Below are 18,125 nucleotides of genomic sequence, written 5' to 3'. Positions count from 1 at the left end.
TTCTTCTTCTTCTTTTTTCAATTGAGAAACAAACAATGTGAAATATGCCTAACTGGGGAAAAATTACAGAAAAAGAAAAAAAAACAAAACAAATAAGACATTCTTTAAAGGCCAGAATGAAAATGTAGATTCAATTTGAAACTACATTCACTTTACTACATTGCAATCGTGCCACGGATAAGCCTGTGAACAGCAGAAGTTATTGACAATTTTCCATTTGGATTCAAATGATGCCTAATTGTGTACAAATATGGCTGCACATCTCTGAATCCAGTGTTGAAGACGAGATTCAGCTCGGACATGATCGGCATTTTGGGCATATAAACGGGACGATTTATGTGTTCACAAATTTGAAAAATTATTTCAGACAAAGAGTCGCCTACCAGATCACGATATTGAAAATGTTCGTGAATGGTGGTCGGATTGACCACATTAACGTGAACCATCCAAATTTCCCAAGGTACTGCTTCGAAACCAAATGGCCAGCCACGCCGACGCTTTTCGTAAAATTCGATCGAAATATAACCAGTGTAAATTTCTTCTTTTTCACGCATCAAATTTCCAAAAATTGCAATATCGCGACTCAAAGCGCTGGCCAAATCTGCTGATGAGAGGCGTACATAAGTTAAATTCATCAAATCGCACACAACATCTTCCGTCCCTAACGTGCCGACGTGAAACCTTCCTTCTCCTCTGTAGTGGAACTTTCCCATCGACCTGTGCAACATCAACGTGTGGAAAATGCAGTTCACTGCTTCATCAATTTGCGGTCGCTCGAGAGAAATTTCCAACTGTTGCCAAGTAGCATTCATCGTCTTCTTCCCAAGAACTCTACACAGAGATTGGATTCAGGCAGGCAAATGGCAGTAATTTTTGTGATTACAGTAGCATGCGTATTGCTCACAACCTCCTCATCATGAACAGAACAAAGACAAGTGAACTGGCACTAAGCTTCCACTCGGCCTCTGAACTGCCCAATTTCCTTGTTTTACAGTAAGAGACGCAAGTAAGTTTATTTTATACCATACTGTACATTGATAATCAATTCACTTTCTTTATTTTTGGAATTTATTATGATCTGTCATTTAAAACATTTTTTTAATAGTCAAAATAATTTTAACTTTAAAATAATGTCCCTGATAATGAAAGTGCAACTTAAAATCACTTTTTACGTTGAACAAGCCATTTAATTATCAACATTTGGCATAATTGATGCGTAGATAATATCTTCAATTTAATAATTATGAAGCTTTTAAAAGTTAAAGTAAGAATAAATACCGACTTGGACAAATAATCGATCATTTTATTATTAATTAGAAAATTACACTTAAAGGATGATTCTTAACATAGTCTCACTTAAAGAATATTAAAATTCAGTATTTATTCATAATGCAAATTATTTTTAATATAAAATTATTTATTTAAGAATTATATCAAAAAAAATTTTTGTACAAAATTTACACTCAAGTTTAATTCGTACGGTAATTTTTGTTTTTTTAAATTTTATGTTTGAAATTATATTTTTGATATTGTTTTTTTATCAGATCAATTAATAGCCACCTCTAAATGTTTAATGTTTCATTATTGAAAATGGTATCAGTTCATTTTTAAGTAAAATTTCCATATGTATATACACGTCTTTTTTATGAAAAATTTTGTTGAATATTTTTCACGTTTCATTATTGTTATTTTAAATTAAATTTAGATATGTTGCTTTGCAAGTTTTTAAATTGTTTTCTTAAACTTTCTGTGCATGTCTATGAATATTTGCTTGATAGATTTTTGTATTATAAAATTATCGTTGATGTATATATATATATATATATATATATATATATATATATATATATATATATTAGTTATTTTTTTTCTTATCATACTCATTTCTTAGAGATATATTGTTTTGTTTAATTTTTGTGTTAATTTATGAAGATGTAATATACAGGTGAAGAGTTTGTATTTAGTAGATCTGCAGTTGTTTGTGCGTGTATTGGACAATTTCTGCGTTTTTACAAGCTGTAATTTTAGGCATTGCGAAAACGTCAGTTTTTAATCTTGGAATCTTTGTTGAACTGTTAAAGCAACAACTTTTGCATTAACTTCTGCTTGGTATTCAGATGAAATACAACGTCATAATGTCGAATGTGAAGAAACACTGTTTATTGTTATCAATTTTTTGTTTTGATGAATTAGTTGAGTTGTCTTCTTCGAGCAGTTTAAACAATATATTAATGTCTACTGAGGGAATTGTTTTTGTTGAATGGACGTCTGATCGTGTTTGTGAAGTGCTTCATTTGTCGGATACATTGTGTGTGAAAGATCTGATGTCAATATTAACTAAATTTTGTAGCAGTGTTGTTTTGGAAGATTCTTATTTAGCGGTTAAATTAGTAATTTCTGGAATGACTTGTCAATCTTGTGCATCGTCTGTGCAAAGAACTCTTTTAGCATTGCAAGGCGTTTATAAAGTGAAAGTTGTTGTCGAAGAGAAATGTGCTTACGTTGCATACAATATTAACCATATCGACGTGTTGCAGATGGTTCAATCAATAGAAGAAGCCGGCTTTTCGATTGTGAAAACGAATATTTCAAATTTAGAACATTTATCTCCATCAGTAAAAGAATGCAATCTTAACGTTGTTGGAATGACTTGTAAATCTTGTGAAATGAATCTTTCAAAGGCACTTTTATCTCGACTGCCGCTTCTGAAAGCAACTTTTAACGCAGTTACCAATTCAGGGATTGTCCTTTACGATGCTCAACGTTGTACTGCTCGCCAAATCATCGATGCCATTAATGATATGGGATATGAAGCTAGCATTTCTACTGAAGGTATGCAATTCTTTTTTTTATCTAGTGAACATGTAACAATGGTCAATATTGAATATGTGAAAATAGTACAAATTGATGGAATCTAGTCACAGGCTATGATTATATGTCTTTGGCAGTTTAAAAGTAATGTTTTTCAGTATCAAAAATGGAAATTGAAATTTTGATTTAATTTAAGGAAGTTTTTTTAAAATTAAATTTTTAATAACAAACGATAACGCGGACAAATGGAAAGAGATGCTTATTATGAGTTGATTCATTAATATAATTTTTGAAACTTAAAATAAATTAATATTTCCAGTAATTGCATAATTTTAAGTAGAGAAAAATATTCATACTTTATTCAGTAATGTTTGATTTGAAGCTTAAGTTTTGGATAGGTTAAGAAAATAGCACGATTTTATGATATTTCAGTAAGGTTGAACTTTTCTTATTTAGTGTAAATTAATAAGGCTCGTAAAATAAAGTGCTTGAATATTTGATAATTCGATTTGCAGTAGAATTTGTGCAGTTAGTTGTATTGGTTAATTGTTGAAAAGTTCTCATTAATGAATTTTTATTAAATAATGAATTATTTAATGACTGAATTCTTGCACAGATGTATATATATTATATTCATTGAAATAAAATATAAATTTTATGAGCTATCATCAAATTATTAGCGTGAACAAATTACAATTGTATACATATATGTGTGTATGTGTTTATTTGTCTCTGTGTAAAGGTTGAATTTTGTTGATGTATTTGTTCTACAGTACATAAGAATGATTATTTTATTAGTATATGTTGCACAGTAATTTAACATGTGCTATAAGTTATAGAAAATTACACTGAAGTTCACCCATAGACAACTGATTGTTTTATTCACATCAAACACATTTTGTTCATTTCAAATTCAAGAAGCAAAATTTACAGAAATGTAGCACATGAAAGATTACATGGTGAAATGTAGTAAACAATATATTGACAGCAACATTTGTAGATGATAAACATGTTGGACATTTTTATCTTAAAGCAGTTGTTAAGTTGACTAGTTTTTGTTTGCCTTTTGCAATATTTGCTCATTGACTTGGCATACAAGAATTGCTCTTTTTACTTATGCAGAAGTTGAAGGAAAATTTTCATTACAGTGCTCAGCAATCTGTAGTTGTTTAATTGATTAATTAATTAATTTATTTAGAATCATCAACAAGAAAAGCAAAGGAGGAAGATTCATTTGAAGTTGACTATCTTGGAGTTGGTTCAAGTTGGAAAAGTTTAAACGTTAGAAAAAATAAATTTGAAAATAATATAATTTCTAAAAGAAAATTATCATCATCAACTGCAGTGCATATTGATATGCAGAAATTGCAAGCACGGATGTTTGTCGGCGACGGACAACAACACGAATTCGAACGATGTACGCTGGCAATAGAAGGAATGACATGCGCATCTTGTGTAGCTAACATTGAGCGTAATTTGATGAACGTTGATGGTGAGTTTGTACATTATTTATTTATTTATTTATTTGTTTACTTGCTTGTTTATTTTTTTCATTCACCAGGTATCAATAAAGTGTTGGTTTCGTTGATTGCCGGCAAAGCTGATGTGACATACGATGCGACCGTGATATTGCCTAGTCAAATTGTTAATTTTGTCGAAGACATGGGATTTGCTTGCAAATTGATGGAACAGAGCACAGCTACTAAAAGGAAACTCGAGTTAATGGTAGAATTTGTTTATTATCTCAATAGAATTGATAAATTTGAATATTATAATTTATGTTTGAAACAGATTGTCGGCATGACTTGTACATCTTGCGTACACCGAATTGAAAGGAATGTGAAGAATTTGCGTGGAGTTGTCGATGCTGAAGTTACTTTGACAAATTCAAGTGGTGTTTTTATTTATGAACCAAATCAATGTACTCCTAGATCTATTATGAAATGTATTGAGGTTGTTTTATTTTTATATTATTATTTCATTTTATAATCAAGTGTAATTATTTATTCAAATTATTAGGATCTCGGTTATTCATGTTCACTTTTGAGCAAAGAGAATCGATCGGCTGCATTGAGTCATAATCATGATATTAGCAGGTAAATTATCGTTGATTTCATTAATTTAAATTCAACAGGTTCATCTTTGCTTACACTGCTTTGTTTATCATATTATTATTATTATTATTAGATGATATTATTATTGATATTTGGTTTATCAGTTGTAAAGTTAATCAATTGATTTTATAATAGATTTATTTTTTCCGCCTTTTTAAACATAAGTATTTAAAGGGATATAGTGAATGATCTTCATTTATTCAATTTTAGAAATGTAACATTTAATATGATAAAATTGCACCAGTAAATTTTTATTTCAATACACCTATACGTTGTATATGTATATAAGAATAAGACAATAAGAATAAAAAATGATGATATTTTTTTGTAACAAAATAAAGTTGTTAATAATTTAATTATTGGTTTTTTAGATGGAAAAAATCATTCCTCATCTCTCTTTTATTTGGGTTGCCAGTGATGGGTGTGATGGTTTATTATCATTGGATTCTACATACAATGGACAAACCTGAAAATCAGTGGCATGTGATTCCCGGTCTGTCTTTTGATAATCTTTTATTATTTTTGCTGTGCACCCCAATTCAGGTTTGTGATTTGCATTTATTTATTAATTTTCTTGTTTGAATTTTAATTCTTTGGTTTTTCAGTTCCTTGGTGGTCGATATTTTTATGTGAAATCGTACAAAGCGTTCAAGCATTGTACCGCTAATATGGATGTGCTGATTGTTTTGGCGACAACTATTTCGTATATATATTCGGTGATTGTTTTAATTGCTGCAGTTTTATCGAAATGGTCGATCAGCCCTATGACATTTTTCGACGTTCCACCAATGTTGTTGATGTTCATATCTCTTGGAAGATGGCTTGAAAGTATTGCCAAGGTAACAGTTCTTGTCTGTTGTTGTTGTTTGTTAGCTGATGAAAATTATTAAAAATTCAAGCAAATTTTATTGATTTTTTTAAAAATAATAAATAAAATTTAGGCAAAAACTTCTGAAGTACTTAGTAAGTTGATGACATTACAAGCAAAAGATGCAACCATCGTTCAACTTGGTAACAACAATGAAATATTGTCTGAAGCAAGCATTGATTTAGAACTGGTGCAAATTGGTGACTATTTAAAAGTGGGTATTTTCTTCTCTTCCTTTGTATTTTGCTTAGAAACAAATTTAATAAACATTTATTTGCTTCCTTGCAACATGCAAATATTATTTCAAAATTTTGCTGAAATTGACAAAAAAGCATTTTTTGTTTCAAAAATTAAAATATTTGAAAATTTATTGGCAAATTTATGTTTAGGTTGTTCCTGGGGCAAAAATTCCAGTAGATGGAAAAGTGATTTTTGGAAGTTCATCTGCTGACGAAAGTTACATCACCGGAGAGCCGTTACCGGTCACAAAAGCACCAGGTTCTAAAGAACTTCACTTGTTTGTTTGTTTGTTTGTTTATTATTTTAATATTATGTTTTAGGATCGACAGTAATTGGTGGTTCTGTTAATTTGAACGGCAATCTCATCATAGAAGCTACTCATGCTATTCAAGATTCGACTCTTGCTCAAATTGTTAAACTTGTCGAAGAAGCGCAAACTTCAAAAGTATATTTATAAATGGATGTTTATGATCGATCATTTTATGCGTTGAAATTTTTCATACAGATGATTATTTTAACATTTTTGTCTTTGATACAACAGTTGATGTTGAAAATACATTTATAATGTATATTCATTCCATTTATAAATACATCACATCAATACGATAGAAATGTTAATTTTCATGAATGGCTTATTTTTATGTATTTTGTATTTCAGGCACCTATTCAACATTTGGCTGACAAAATTGCTAGCTATTTTGTTCCTGGTGTAATTTTGATTGCTTCATTAACTTGGATCATATGGTTAATTATTGGTTTTATTGATGTTGATATTATTCGCAATTCATTTGGAGTAAGATTCACAAATTGGAAAAAAAGACATTGATCTGATTATTTGTTTCATTTAGGGACATTGTATGTTTTTGGAACCTGTACATCAAAATCATTCCGTACATTCGAGTAATGCGCATGCGGATCACATTCAGAATTTAGAATTGATATTCAAATTTGCATTTGACTGTGCTATTACGGTATTGGCGATTGCGTGCCCGTGTTCATTGGGTTTAGCTACTCCAACAGCCGTCATGGTTGGCACTGGAGTTGGAGCGAAGAATGGTATATTGATCAAAGGAGGTGAACCACTGGAACTTGCGCACAAAGTAAGAACATTTTTTTTAATTAAAATAAATAGTTCTTAGCATTTTAGTTTATTTTTTTTAATTTTCAGATTACGACCATTATTTTTGATAAAACAGGAACGGTCACTCAAGGAAAGCCAAAATTGACAAAAATTTGTTTATTTGTAAATGAAATAGATATTTCTCTGCACTATTTGCTCGCCATCATTGGTACAGCTGAATCGAATTCTGAGCATCCAATAGCTGAAGCAATTACTGCTCATGTGAAACAAGTAAGAATTATCACTGTTGTTGTGTTATTATTATTATTATTATCTATTTTAATGTTTAAATTATTGTTTAAACATAGTTTTTGAAAACTGAACGATTTGGTGTATGCAAACTGTTTCAAACATCACCAGGTCACGGTGTTCGTTGTATAGTATCGGATGTGGAAATGATGATGCAAAAAAGCGAAAAGTTAGCAGAAAAAGGCAACGTATCATTTTTAAATGACGTTGAAGTTGTGAATTACAATTTTGGCTTGCCACCATCTTCCTATAATGAACAAATTCTTGTAAACACAGGCAATAATATGATAATATTTTTAAACGATTATTACGAAATTATGAAAATACGTTTGCGAATTCAGATGATCACTCAAAGGAGGAGGGTTCAAATCGAGAATGGGAAGTTTTAATTGGTAATCGAAAATGGCTTGACAAACACGGTATACAGATTACAAATGAAGTAGACGGGGTGATGTCTTCAGAGGAACAAATGGGTCGAATAGCTGTCTTGGTAGCAATAAACGGTTTGTCAAATCTTTTATTCGATGCAATGTAATATGTTATATATGTATGTATTTCTAGGAAAAGTTGTCAGTGTATTCTCCGTTGCCGATTGCGTTAAAGCGGAATCCGCTTTAGCGGTTTACAGTTTACAGAAGATGGGATTGAAAACTATTTTGTTAACTGGTGACAACTGTAGAACAGCCGCTGCAACGGCAAAGCAGGTATTTCATGCAATTTTAATATTTTTTTAAAAAATGTTCTGTGATAATTTGAAATGAAATGCTTTGAAGCAGTTGGTAATTTGTGTTTTATGTGTGATGAAGTATTTAGACATGTTCCCTATTAAAACAGTATTGTTAAATTGAAGAATCAGTGTGAGATTCATTATGGTTCATTTAGATAGGGATATCAGTGGTTTTTGCAGAGGTTCTTCCAAATCACAAGAAAATTAAAGTAGAGCAGTTGCAAAGGCGCAATGAAGTGGTAAGTTTCTATTTGTATATAATATTTTACACCTAGTTGAATTGTAGCTATTTTGAATAAAATAAAATAATTTTGCTATTGTTAAATTAATAAGTAGAATTCAGCTCGGTAAATTTGTTTGCACTTATTTGGAATGTTTTTTAATAGGTAGATTTTTTTGAATCTTGAGGTTATTACTTTTTTTCTAATTTTACATTTATCAGGTGGCCATGGTTGGTGATGGAATCAATGATAGTCCAGCACTGGCTGCAGCAGATGTTGGCATTGCAATAGCTGCCGGTGCGGATGTTGCTATAGAATCTGCGAGCATTGTTTTAATTAAGGTATTTTCATTTTATTACTTTTTTACTGATGTGCCAAAGTTGAATAATAATAAAATGAAAAAAAAATTTATTTTAAGAACAATCTGTTAGATGTAGTTGCAGCAATTGATTTATCACAGAAAACTACCCGACGAATATGGATCAATTTTTTATTTGCATCTATCTACAATTTGTTGAGTATTCCTGTTGCTGCTGGTAATTAATTAATTGTTCTTCTTGGATTAGTTTTTATTGGAGAAACTGTAAAATATGATTAATATAAGTAATTTTTTTAGTTTAATAATAAACTTTACATTTCTGTATGTATGTTCGTGTAAGAATGTATGTATGTATGAATTTGTATTTGAATTTGAAGGCGCATTTCGTACAATTGGATTTGGTTTGCAACCTTGGATGGCAGCAGCGGCGATGGCGTTGTCTTCAGTTAGTGTCGTTACTTCATCGTTGATGTTGAAGCTTTACAACAAGCCGACTGTGGAAAGTTTAACAACGGCAGATTTTGCTAATCACATCGGTCGACTACGTTCTGCCCATTACGGTTCAATTGAGGTGCATCGAGGATTGGAAGAATTTAAGCCGAGGAAAAAACGATCACCAAGTGCAAGTATTCAGTCGAAAATTTTGTCATTAATTCGAAGCGTTGATCAAAACAATACCAGCCACACTTGCGAACCAACACTGCAGCAAGGCTTGCTTTCTTCTGATTCTATGGATGATGACATGCAAATTTAAGTTATTTTTTGTTATTTATATTTTATTAATTTTTTTCAAATAAATCTCAAACGTTCGTTATTAATAATAATGCTTAGTTCATTAAATGAATTCAAGTAACAACAACAACAGCAACAACAAAGTGATTTTTGAGCGTCAGTCCTAAGTTAATGAAAGTTTGTGCAAGAAAAACTTAGAAACATTCATCTATTATATATATATACGAATGATATATAAAACCGGATGATTGATTCTGCAGTTGGATAATATTAATATATATTAATGGAAGACGAATAATAATAAATAAGCAAAACTCGGAAAATAAATAAAGCCTTGAGCCAGAACAAAAAGCAAATTAGACAATACTTTATGAACGTAAAAGCAGATCAGTTTTGAGATTCCAAAGCCTAATTAAGTAATAATAATGATAATGCATGAAAAAAAGAAAGCAACTTCTTCAAAAGCAACCATCTTTCCAGCTGCTTTTGCAGTCAGGCCGTTCATTACTAGATTCTGCAGACATTTTCCTAAAATAAACAACTAACTAAATAAATAAAATTCAATGATAAAATAATAAGCATAAAATTGAACTTTTTATTAATCAATAATGGAGACGGTTGAAGCTGCAATACAGGAATAGCACCGGTACGCACCGGTGTACGGTGTAACCGAGGTAGTTTGGAAAGCGGAGTGCTGGCAGCTCGTTGCTAATTGATTAAATACAAAATATTATCTGTCGAAAAGTAAAATGCCGTTTATTAAAAAAATTTTTCTGCACTTACTGGCAAGCAAAGTTTTGGAATTCCAACATCCTTCACCGAAATTGCGAGTTCTGGAACAGACGGATTGATCATTTGTTCAGAGCAGCCAGCGCTCAAGTCAGGCATGCTCTTCTGCAATCCCGTAACTATATAAAATAAAAATAATTTGCATAAACATGAAAAAAAAGAGCAGCACATGTAGTTTGATGCTAGTTACATTTCGGACTTGAACGCATCCTATTAGTACATTTCAACGGCACTGCTCGGGAAGTAGTAGAAATACCACGGGCAACTTTACCGGATGTCATCTTTGAAGGTATATCACGGGGCAAAGCTGGCAGTCTTCGTTCAAAACCAAGAGTACTATATTTTGGACAAGCATAACCTTTTCTATCTTTCGCTTGTTGATATCGGCCAACCGAAGCAGCCGGAGCACGCGGCTGATCTGTCAAGACGTTACGATGATGTGGAAGTTTCAAATTTTCAAAGCATTGTCGCAAGTCTAAAATAAAAGTTTAAATTGTATAAAATATATAGCTTCATGAGAATCATTTTTACGGATTAATTTTAAATGATACAATTATACAAGTATAGAAATAACATTTAAAATAACAATATCGATAAATAATGGAGTTGGAAAATCACAAAAATGTTATACATGCATACGAAGTAACTCAATCGTTGAGAAAAAATTGAAAAAAAGTACAAGACATTACAATTATGCATAATAGGATCTGTAATTTTAATGTTTAAAAATTAATTAGAAAAAATGCAAATAATTGCTATATGCAAGTATTATACAATACCGTCTTCTTGCATGCTTGCCAATAATTGAACATCTTTTAAATTAGTCGATATCCCAATCTTGCCACTGAAAGAACTATCAGATGATGGACTCGGTAATTGCGAATCATTATCTTCATGTGGTGATCCTAATCCTAAGCCAGAATCACAGTTCTGCTGAATGGGAAAATTCGAATCCTGTTTGTTCAAATCAACACTTGCACTGTCATTGCAAACTGCTTTGGTCTTCCCATCTGACGCTACATCAGCTAAATAAAAATTTTAAAGCATTACAATATTTTTTAAATGTCTGTTTTCTCTAAGAAAAACAAGCATTATGTAATCTATTTCAAACGTTTTATATAAAGATAAATATTATCCAGTAAATAAGAATAGAAAATCCATTACCATTAATTAGATATATTAACTTATTAAATGTAAAAGAAACGTAAAAATAAATAAATGATTGGATTAAAAATATTATAAATAAATAAATAAACTGAAAATGTAATTTCATTCACCGATAAAATGAAGCCTGCAACTACCTCCTACAGAATATTAAGCAAAACCACTATATTACTGAAGTGCAAAAATTACATTTTTATGAGAGCAATACTATTTTAATGAAATCATTAAACTCTAATTAAAAAATAATTTTAGACTATGTTTAATCAAAATCTAAAAAAGATAATGAAATATCAAAAAGTTAAAAACAAATCACAAAAAGAGTTTTTTAAATGTCTTACTTCTTCTACATTTGGCAAACATTTTAAATCCGTTCTCCATTGACAAACCATCTGCCTCGGTACCCACCGGGTTAAAAATATTCAAATCATCTGTAAATTAAAAATAATTTCACTTTCAAGATGGCAACTCGGTATAAAACAAAAATACCCGATGTAGAGTGCAAAACACCATTTTTAGACGTAGGAGTTTTAGGAAAATGAGCTTTGTCTACATTATTGCAACTTCATAGAACAGAATTCAAATAAATTTGATTAAAATTACTTTTCAGATATGAATCAATTCTCTTTGACAGCATTAACTTAGAATTAGCATACGCTTCGTTCTCCTTCGAGCGCCATATGGCGTCTTCAGTGTTTTTCAAATCAACACCGTTTGATGTCAACCTATAATAACGCAAAGGGTCTTAATGGAAGTAATAAAAACATCAGCTGATTCATAAAGAAAAAAGCAAATTAAATATATAAAATATTATTTAGTGAAATAAATCATAACAGACTATCTCTAAAGACTGAATACCAGATGGATGCATCGCCGTCAGAGTCCAGCTTTTCCAAGTCAAGTATATCATTACTTGACGACGCCAAATCCGGCAGCATTCTGGAGTTCATCGGGATGATAATAATAATATGCCAAAAACTGTAATATGCAGAAAAATAATTTAAAATTATAAATAATTCGCTATAGGAAAAAGCAAAGAAAACAAAAAAAATGGTAAGATGACCAAAATTGACTGATATTGACAAATTGACAGAAAGATGCCATACTGTATACTCCAATTAAAGATTTTCAAGCATTTTAAATGTTGCACAGGTTTTAATTTGGGGTATTGAAAAGTCAGTTTTAAAATAATTTAAAACATTATATAGTTATTAATAAAATAAAATAAAATAAAATAAAATGATATTTTAATAAATTTATTTTAAAATATTATTTAAAATTATTGTTTGTGCACATAGAATTTGCAATATTTTTGAATACGTTTTGCATTATTTGCTTGCTTAATTAAAAAAACTTTTGCTTAAAAAGGAAAGGTTTAATATAAAACATATGGTTGCTTTAAAATAAATGAATTATAGCAATAATTAAAAAAGTAACATGATGAAGAAAATAAATAACTACCGTAGAAAAGTAAAGTTAGGTAGTGAATGTCAAGGAAGAAGAAAGAAAAATGACGAAAATAATAGAAGCAGAAAGTCATTCGTTGCAATAATATTGCTTTATTCAATATCTTTAGAAAAATGGCAGATAAATCGTAAATGATTTAACTAAGAAATCAAAGTAGTGAATTTAATGCACAAAGTAAAAAGTGCTTTATTAACTTCCAAATATTTTTGAAAGAAATTCGAAATATTACAAAACATTGAATTTAACGAATTCTATAAAATTAATTCATATAACAATTAAAAGTTTTAAAAATACTGTTGTATAATAGAATTGTCACACCCACAACCAAAGAGACAACCAAGAAACAAGAACACCACAACCAAGAAAGCAGACTAGCAGAGTTATTAAAAAATAATACGAAAAAAACTGAAACAGTAATAATTATAAAAATTACAGCAAAATTTTCTTTGAAATTCCATCCTATTCTTAGACTCCTGGGTGTGTCGGAATAGCATAGGCATAAGCTGTCATCTCATTTCAAAACTCGCGCAACTAATCATCCAAATCAGTTACCTTGCCAGAGCTCCACCATGCGTTCAGCGAATTAGATGTTGCAAAAGGCGTTACGATTGCATCATTTTATTCGTGGGCGTGAGACAGAAGATAAAGCAATGAGCGCTACAGTTGCTTCATTTCTATTCATCAAAACCTGACAGTTGACTGGGAACACGTGTTGGCCATATGTGAATTGGAGATCGTGATGCCGAATCGACGATGAGTTCATACAATGCCACGACCAGCCGGCAGCTGACCACCGACGCCGCTTCTTATCCCCAACGGCCCACCCAAGACCAGCGACGGCCAACGTGTTAAGTGTGGTGCCATCCGTCCAACATAATGCCAGCCTCTCATTTTAATACTCATTTAATTTTTAATTGTGATTATCAAATTTAAAAAATTAATTTAAGATGCCACCAGCTCGAAGTTGGTCATCCACGTGGTGTAGGCCTGGATAGTTTATATGGTCCGATCACGTTAGGTTCTGACATGAGAGGATATTTGTCGCAGATGGCAGAAGACATGCGATCAAAGGCGCTGTATGCGGCGGTGCAAGAAATGGATAATAGTTATCAACAAGAAATAGTAGTGATTGATAAAGCTGTTCAACATTCCATACAGAGATCGGCAGTTCTGCTCGCATACATGGTCCCCACTCAGCAAAATGCTGAGCTGCCAACACATCTCGGCCTCCTCCTATCACCCGCAAGCCAATGGCATCATAGAGCGGTTCCACCGCCACCCCAAGGCATCCCTGATTGCTGACATGCACAGCGCCGGGGTCAAGTGGACGACGATACTACCGCTGGTATTGTTGGAAATATGGGGATAATTGTTGGGAACGGCGTTAAAAGAAGACATCAACTGCTTGACAACGGAAGTGTTGTACGGCTCGGTCTTGCGCTTACCCGCCGATTTCTTCGTGGGCGACGCACCACCTCTTGCAGCGACCCGTCGGCGTTCGCAGAGGCACTCAGAACGGCGATGCGCCATTTCCGGCCAACGAGGCAAAGGCATGGCGTCTAGAACCCATTTGTACAGCCATGTTTCTGTGCAAGAGACCAACAGGACAAACAGCTTGGCGCCATTCCACTCTGGTCCGTACAGAGTGCTTGACAGGTCTGACAAGGTGATCACCATCGACAACGAAGGAGTCATCTCCCAGGTCGCCATCAGCAGAACGAAGCTGACGTTCATCATATCCAACCACGTCAACCCAACACCGGCCGCCCAGAACGAAAGCGTGTCATTTTCCACCTACCGTTTCAAAAATTACCTGATTTTTGAGTGGGAGTGTATAGGGACAATAGTACGCAATGTACCTGAGTGCCCTCACCTACATTATCCTTATTTTAACTAATAATATTATTGTTGTCTATTTTCCTATGATGCGCACCGACTCTCTTTCTCTCTTTTTTCTGGCTGATCGTTATAATCCACGACAATTTATTTCATTGTTGCAGTGATTTAGTGAAAATTTTTATCTTGTTTGTGAGAAGTTTATAATAAAAATAATGAATATTATATTTAAAAATATTCATTTTTCAATTTTATTATGTTGAATATTTTTAAATAATATTAATTATGCAATTATATTTTATAAATTCATTTCTTTTAAACCCAATTGAACATTCGTATTTATCAAAGACTCTTTTAATAGTACTTTTGAAAAACATACAATCGGTGGTCCGATGGCACTGGTTAACTTAACATGAAATCCCCCCAGTGTCGAATCTTGACCACTTTTTCCACACGCAAAGTTGTACTGCTAAAATGAATCATTCAGTAATTTTGCTGTCAAACTGGAATTATGTGTAGTTTTGTTTGCTAATTTTTTGGAAATAAATGTTAATAATAGGCTTAGTGGTTGTGTTGGGTAAATGACTTTTATTAATCTGTGCCCCATTTTTGTTTCTTGTAAAATTTTGCTAAATAAACATTTTATGGCAGGTAATCATCTTAATAAATGAGGAGCTAACAAAACAAACAATAAAATGAAATTTTACAGTTAGCTTCAATTTTATGGCTACATTACTCTCACTTCATCCAAACCTTATTGGCTGAGCAGAAAACGCTGATTATGAGAATAATGCAGATGGCAACTAAATTACAAAGTTGTCAAAAGTGACAGTAAATATATGCAGTTGAAAAAATCAGTGCGTTCTATTCATGAAAAAAAGGAAATTTTGATTTTATTGCTTTATATAAGTCAACATCCGTTAACAGTGCCAATCAGTCCAAGCTGACATGTATATTCTGTATATCAGATGTATACGACAACTGCATATTCAAATTCTAAGCAAGACGTTCGTTTTTTAGCTTTACTCACCGCAAACATTTATATTGTAAAAATTCTAGCATTGATTAACTGTTTTATTATTGAATTGCTTTCACGTTTCTATTTTTCATTTATCTGTTATTTGTAATTCATTTTTTTCTGCAGTAAAATGTTAATTTCAACTTTCACATTTTCTCAGTTGCCATCTATCTGCCGCCACATGATGTTTGATGTCAACAATTTATATTCCATATTAACTGTTATTTGATTATGTTCTAATAATTTTTTAAGATTCATTAATTCTCTTTTCATTTCTCATTATTTACTTCATTATTTGTATGATTTGTTTCTGTCACAATGCTAATTTCATTTCGGAAATTTACTGCTTGCACAGAACATATATTATACTTTTACATGCTGTGTAAAAACTATAAGACACGACAGCTTTTTCGTAATAAAGCTAAACATGAAAATTTTGTATTTCAAATAACATGTTGAAAATATTCTATGTTATCTCTATATCGATCAAAATGCCATCGATTTCGTTCTGTCCACTTGGCTTTCATTGGTATATAATACCAGGCTTTGTAATCAGCTCGTTCAAACATCAAATGTTTCACGCGTTTCTCTTCTAGGCTAAATTTATAAAAATCCAGTTAGTTTAAAGTTATAAAAACGGCTATTTTACTTATATATTAAAAGGCTACATTAAAAATAAAAGATACATAGCTTCAGAATTAAAATTATAATTAACAGGTTAAAATAACAGGTAAATCTAACAAATAATATTCAATATTTTAACAAGATATATATTTTTCATACATCCAACGTCGTTTTTGCATCTCTATACTGATTTTAGCCAGTCGTTTTTCATACATTTTCTGTGGATTCACCGTAAAATATCTCATGAAAAACTGAGAAATCGGATGCTAAATTGTTTAAGTGAATAAACTAAAACAGACATTACAACCAATACCTTTTCATATTCCCAAAAATGTGGCTCGTAACCCTCAGGGATGTCACGAAATTCACAAGAACCTGAAACAACAAATCAGTTGATAAAGTTAGAGAATTACAAATGTAAAAATTAAATTAATCACCCAGACATGAATGATTTTGGAGAAACCAAAAATACCAAAATCAACTTACCGTACATTAAATTCACATAAGTTGCAATACCAAGAAAAAACACACTACCAATGAAAAAATAGAAATGCTAAAATGGCATAAATAGTACCATGGCACGAAATAAAATTATAAGAAACACCTACCACTATATCCTTAAACCGATACCATCTCAATTTACCAGGACGAAGCATAAACACTCTCTCATGACTGTTTCGTTTATTATCTAAAACCGAAAAGTGAACTTTTGCATAATCAATCAAAAAAATCAGTCAAACCTTTATGAAAACCCTCAATCAATAAATATTAGAAAAATAAAAACACATTTTACTGGAATTTAATAGTGAATTCATTAACACAAACTGCTAACAGGAACACTGCGCTAATAAAGGAAAAATACCATAAAATGTAAGCTTCAAAGAAGACAAGCAGGCCAGCTTATTCAACGCGACTATTTTTGACAATACGGTCATTGTGATTACAAATTTTCTAAAATAAGAAGTATACAATTCAGTTTTGAGTAATGTTCAATTTTGATATTGTAAGAGCTGTAAATGCATTAAAATTAGAAATAATGTAAATCCCAGTAACAGCTATTAGCATATTTTATAATGAAATTCACATGAATTTACATTAAAAAATTGCAAAATTTACATTCCTTTAAAAATACAGAAAAATTGACTGCTATTTTAAAAGATGGAAAAAAATTCAGATATTGAAATTGTCAAATCGGATGACCAAATTATAAACAAAAATATCATCGCCCAATACATTATGCCACACATAAATACTAACATAAAAATACAACTACTGCAAACATACAATTTAATCCGTCGAATAAAATTTACTAAATTGATAAACAGTTCACACTGTTATGGTAAGTTAAAGATTTTCAAGTATATTTAACGCATCACATTAATCACGCCTTATTTTATAGTATTTTAATCATGTCGATTCTAGCAGCAGTGTTATTCGATTAGAACAAAGCCGATTTGATTACTTAAAGAATAATATTAATAACGAAATGCTGAAGAAAAATATATAACAGAAATATCAATACAGAATCAGAGAGAAGAAAGAGTGTGGATTTACTTTTGCAATGAATGCATTTGAATTTTATAGATTTTGAATGATACAACACAAATATTACTAAGAATTCACTTTTTATACATTCAAAACGTTTGCATACTTTTGCATAAATTTTGAATTTATTCGCATTGTTAAATTTTATTTAAATATCTATCGTTTATAAAGTATATTTCTAACAGGAAACGTACATTAGTTCTTTTTGAATACTAAATAACAATAATAATTAATAGAATAAAACTGGATAATACAGAACGTGAAGATACAAAAATCTTGAACAG

At 31.3% G+C, this 18,125-nt stretch overlaps 5 protein-coding genes across 5 annotated transcripts; 1 reads left to right on the top strand and 4 right to left on the bottom strand.

Annotated features, from left to right (window-relative positions):
• Nucleotides 1-155: 155 nt before the first annotated feature.
• Tsp_00182 (conserved hypothetical protein) lies at nt 156-728 on the bottom strand. The gene has a single exon (XM_003375943.1). The coding sequence runs from the start codon at nt 726-728 to the stop codon at nt 156-158; it is 573 nt and encodes a 190-aa protein (XP_003375991.1).
• Nucleotides 729-741: 13 nt separating this feature from the next.
• Nucleotides 742-9,423, top strand: Tsp_00183 (copper-transporting ATPase 2). Its single transcript, XM_003375942.1, is given in 24 exon segments — nt 742-866; nt 886-993; nt 1,427-1,481; nt 1,706-1,721; nt 2,194-2,832; nt 4,010-4,303; nt 4,373-4,536; nt 4,603-4,764; nt 4,831-4,907; nt 5,297-5,468; nt 5,531-5,764; nt 5,867-6,007; nt 6,183-6,291; nt 6,354-6,478; nt 6,692-6,826; nt 6,882-7,133; nt 7,202-7,384; nt 7,462-7,729; nt 7,744-7,905; nt 7,964-8,106; nt 8,285-8,368; nt 8,572-8,691; nt 8,769-8,886; nt 9,047-9,423. 24 exon segments carry the CDS (start codon nt 742-744, stop codon nt 9,421-9,423), a joined length of 4,263 nt encoding a protein of 1,420 aa, XP_003375990.1.
• Nucleotides 9,424-9,859: 436 nt separating this feature from the next.
• On the bottom strand, nt 9,860-13,328 carry Tsp_00184 (putative transcriptional regulator). The gene is made up of 11 exons (XM_003375941.1): nt 13,290-13,328; nt 13,113-13,189; nt 12,190-12,329; nt 11,993-12,095; nt 11,841-11,914; nt 11,693-11,782; nt 10,970-11,215; nt 10,390-10,665; nt 10,185-10,309; nt 9,994-10,109; nt 9,860-9,929 (listed from the first exon to the last, which is right to left on the bottom strand). Exons 1-11 carry the CDS (start codon nt 13,326-13,328, stop codon nt 9,860-9,862), a joined length of 1,356 nt encoding a protein of 451 aa, XP_003375989.1.
• A 499-nt stretch (nt 13,329-13,827) lies between these two features.
• Tsp_00185 (secretin receptor) lies at nt 13,828-15,261 on the bottom strand. The gene is given in 5 exon segments (XM_003375940.1): nt 13,828-14,154; nt 14,199-14,612; nt 14,632-14,691; nt 15,034-15,123; nt 15,241-15,261. 5 exon segments carry the CDS (start codon nt 15,259-15,261, stop codon nt 13,828-13,830), a joined length of 912 nt encoding a protein of 303 aa, XP_003375988.1.
• Nucleotides 15,262-16,012: 751 nt separating this feature from the next.
• Tsp_00186 (secretin receptor) lies at nt 16,013-17,867 on the bottom strand. The gene is made up of 6 exons (XM_003375939.1): nt 17,851-17,867; nt 17,159-17,247; nt 16,610-16,671; nt 16,456-16,562; nt 16,125-16,269; nt 16,013-16,093 (listed from the first exon to the last, which is right to left on the bottom strand). The coding sequence occupies exons 1-6, from the start codon at nt 17,865-17,867 to the stop codon at nt 16,013-16,015; spliced, it is 501 nt and encodes a 166-aa protein (XP_003375987.1).
• Nucleotides 17,868-18,125: the final 258 nt, after the last annotated feature.

Source organism: Trichinella spiralis (genome assembly GCF_000181795.1).
Source record: "Trichinella spiralis strain ISS 195 chromosome Unknown Scfld4, whole genome shotgun sequence".
Taxonomy (NCBI): domain Eukaryota; kingdom Metazoa; phylum Nematoda; class Enoplea; order Trichinellida; family Trichinellidae; genus Trichinella; species Trichinella spiralis.
The sequence above is the reverse complement of the archived record's forward strand: the minus strand, read 5'-3'. Positions and strand labels throughout refer to the sequence as shown.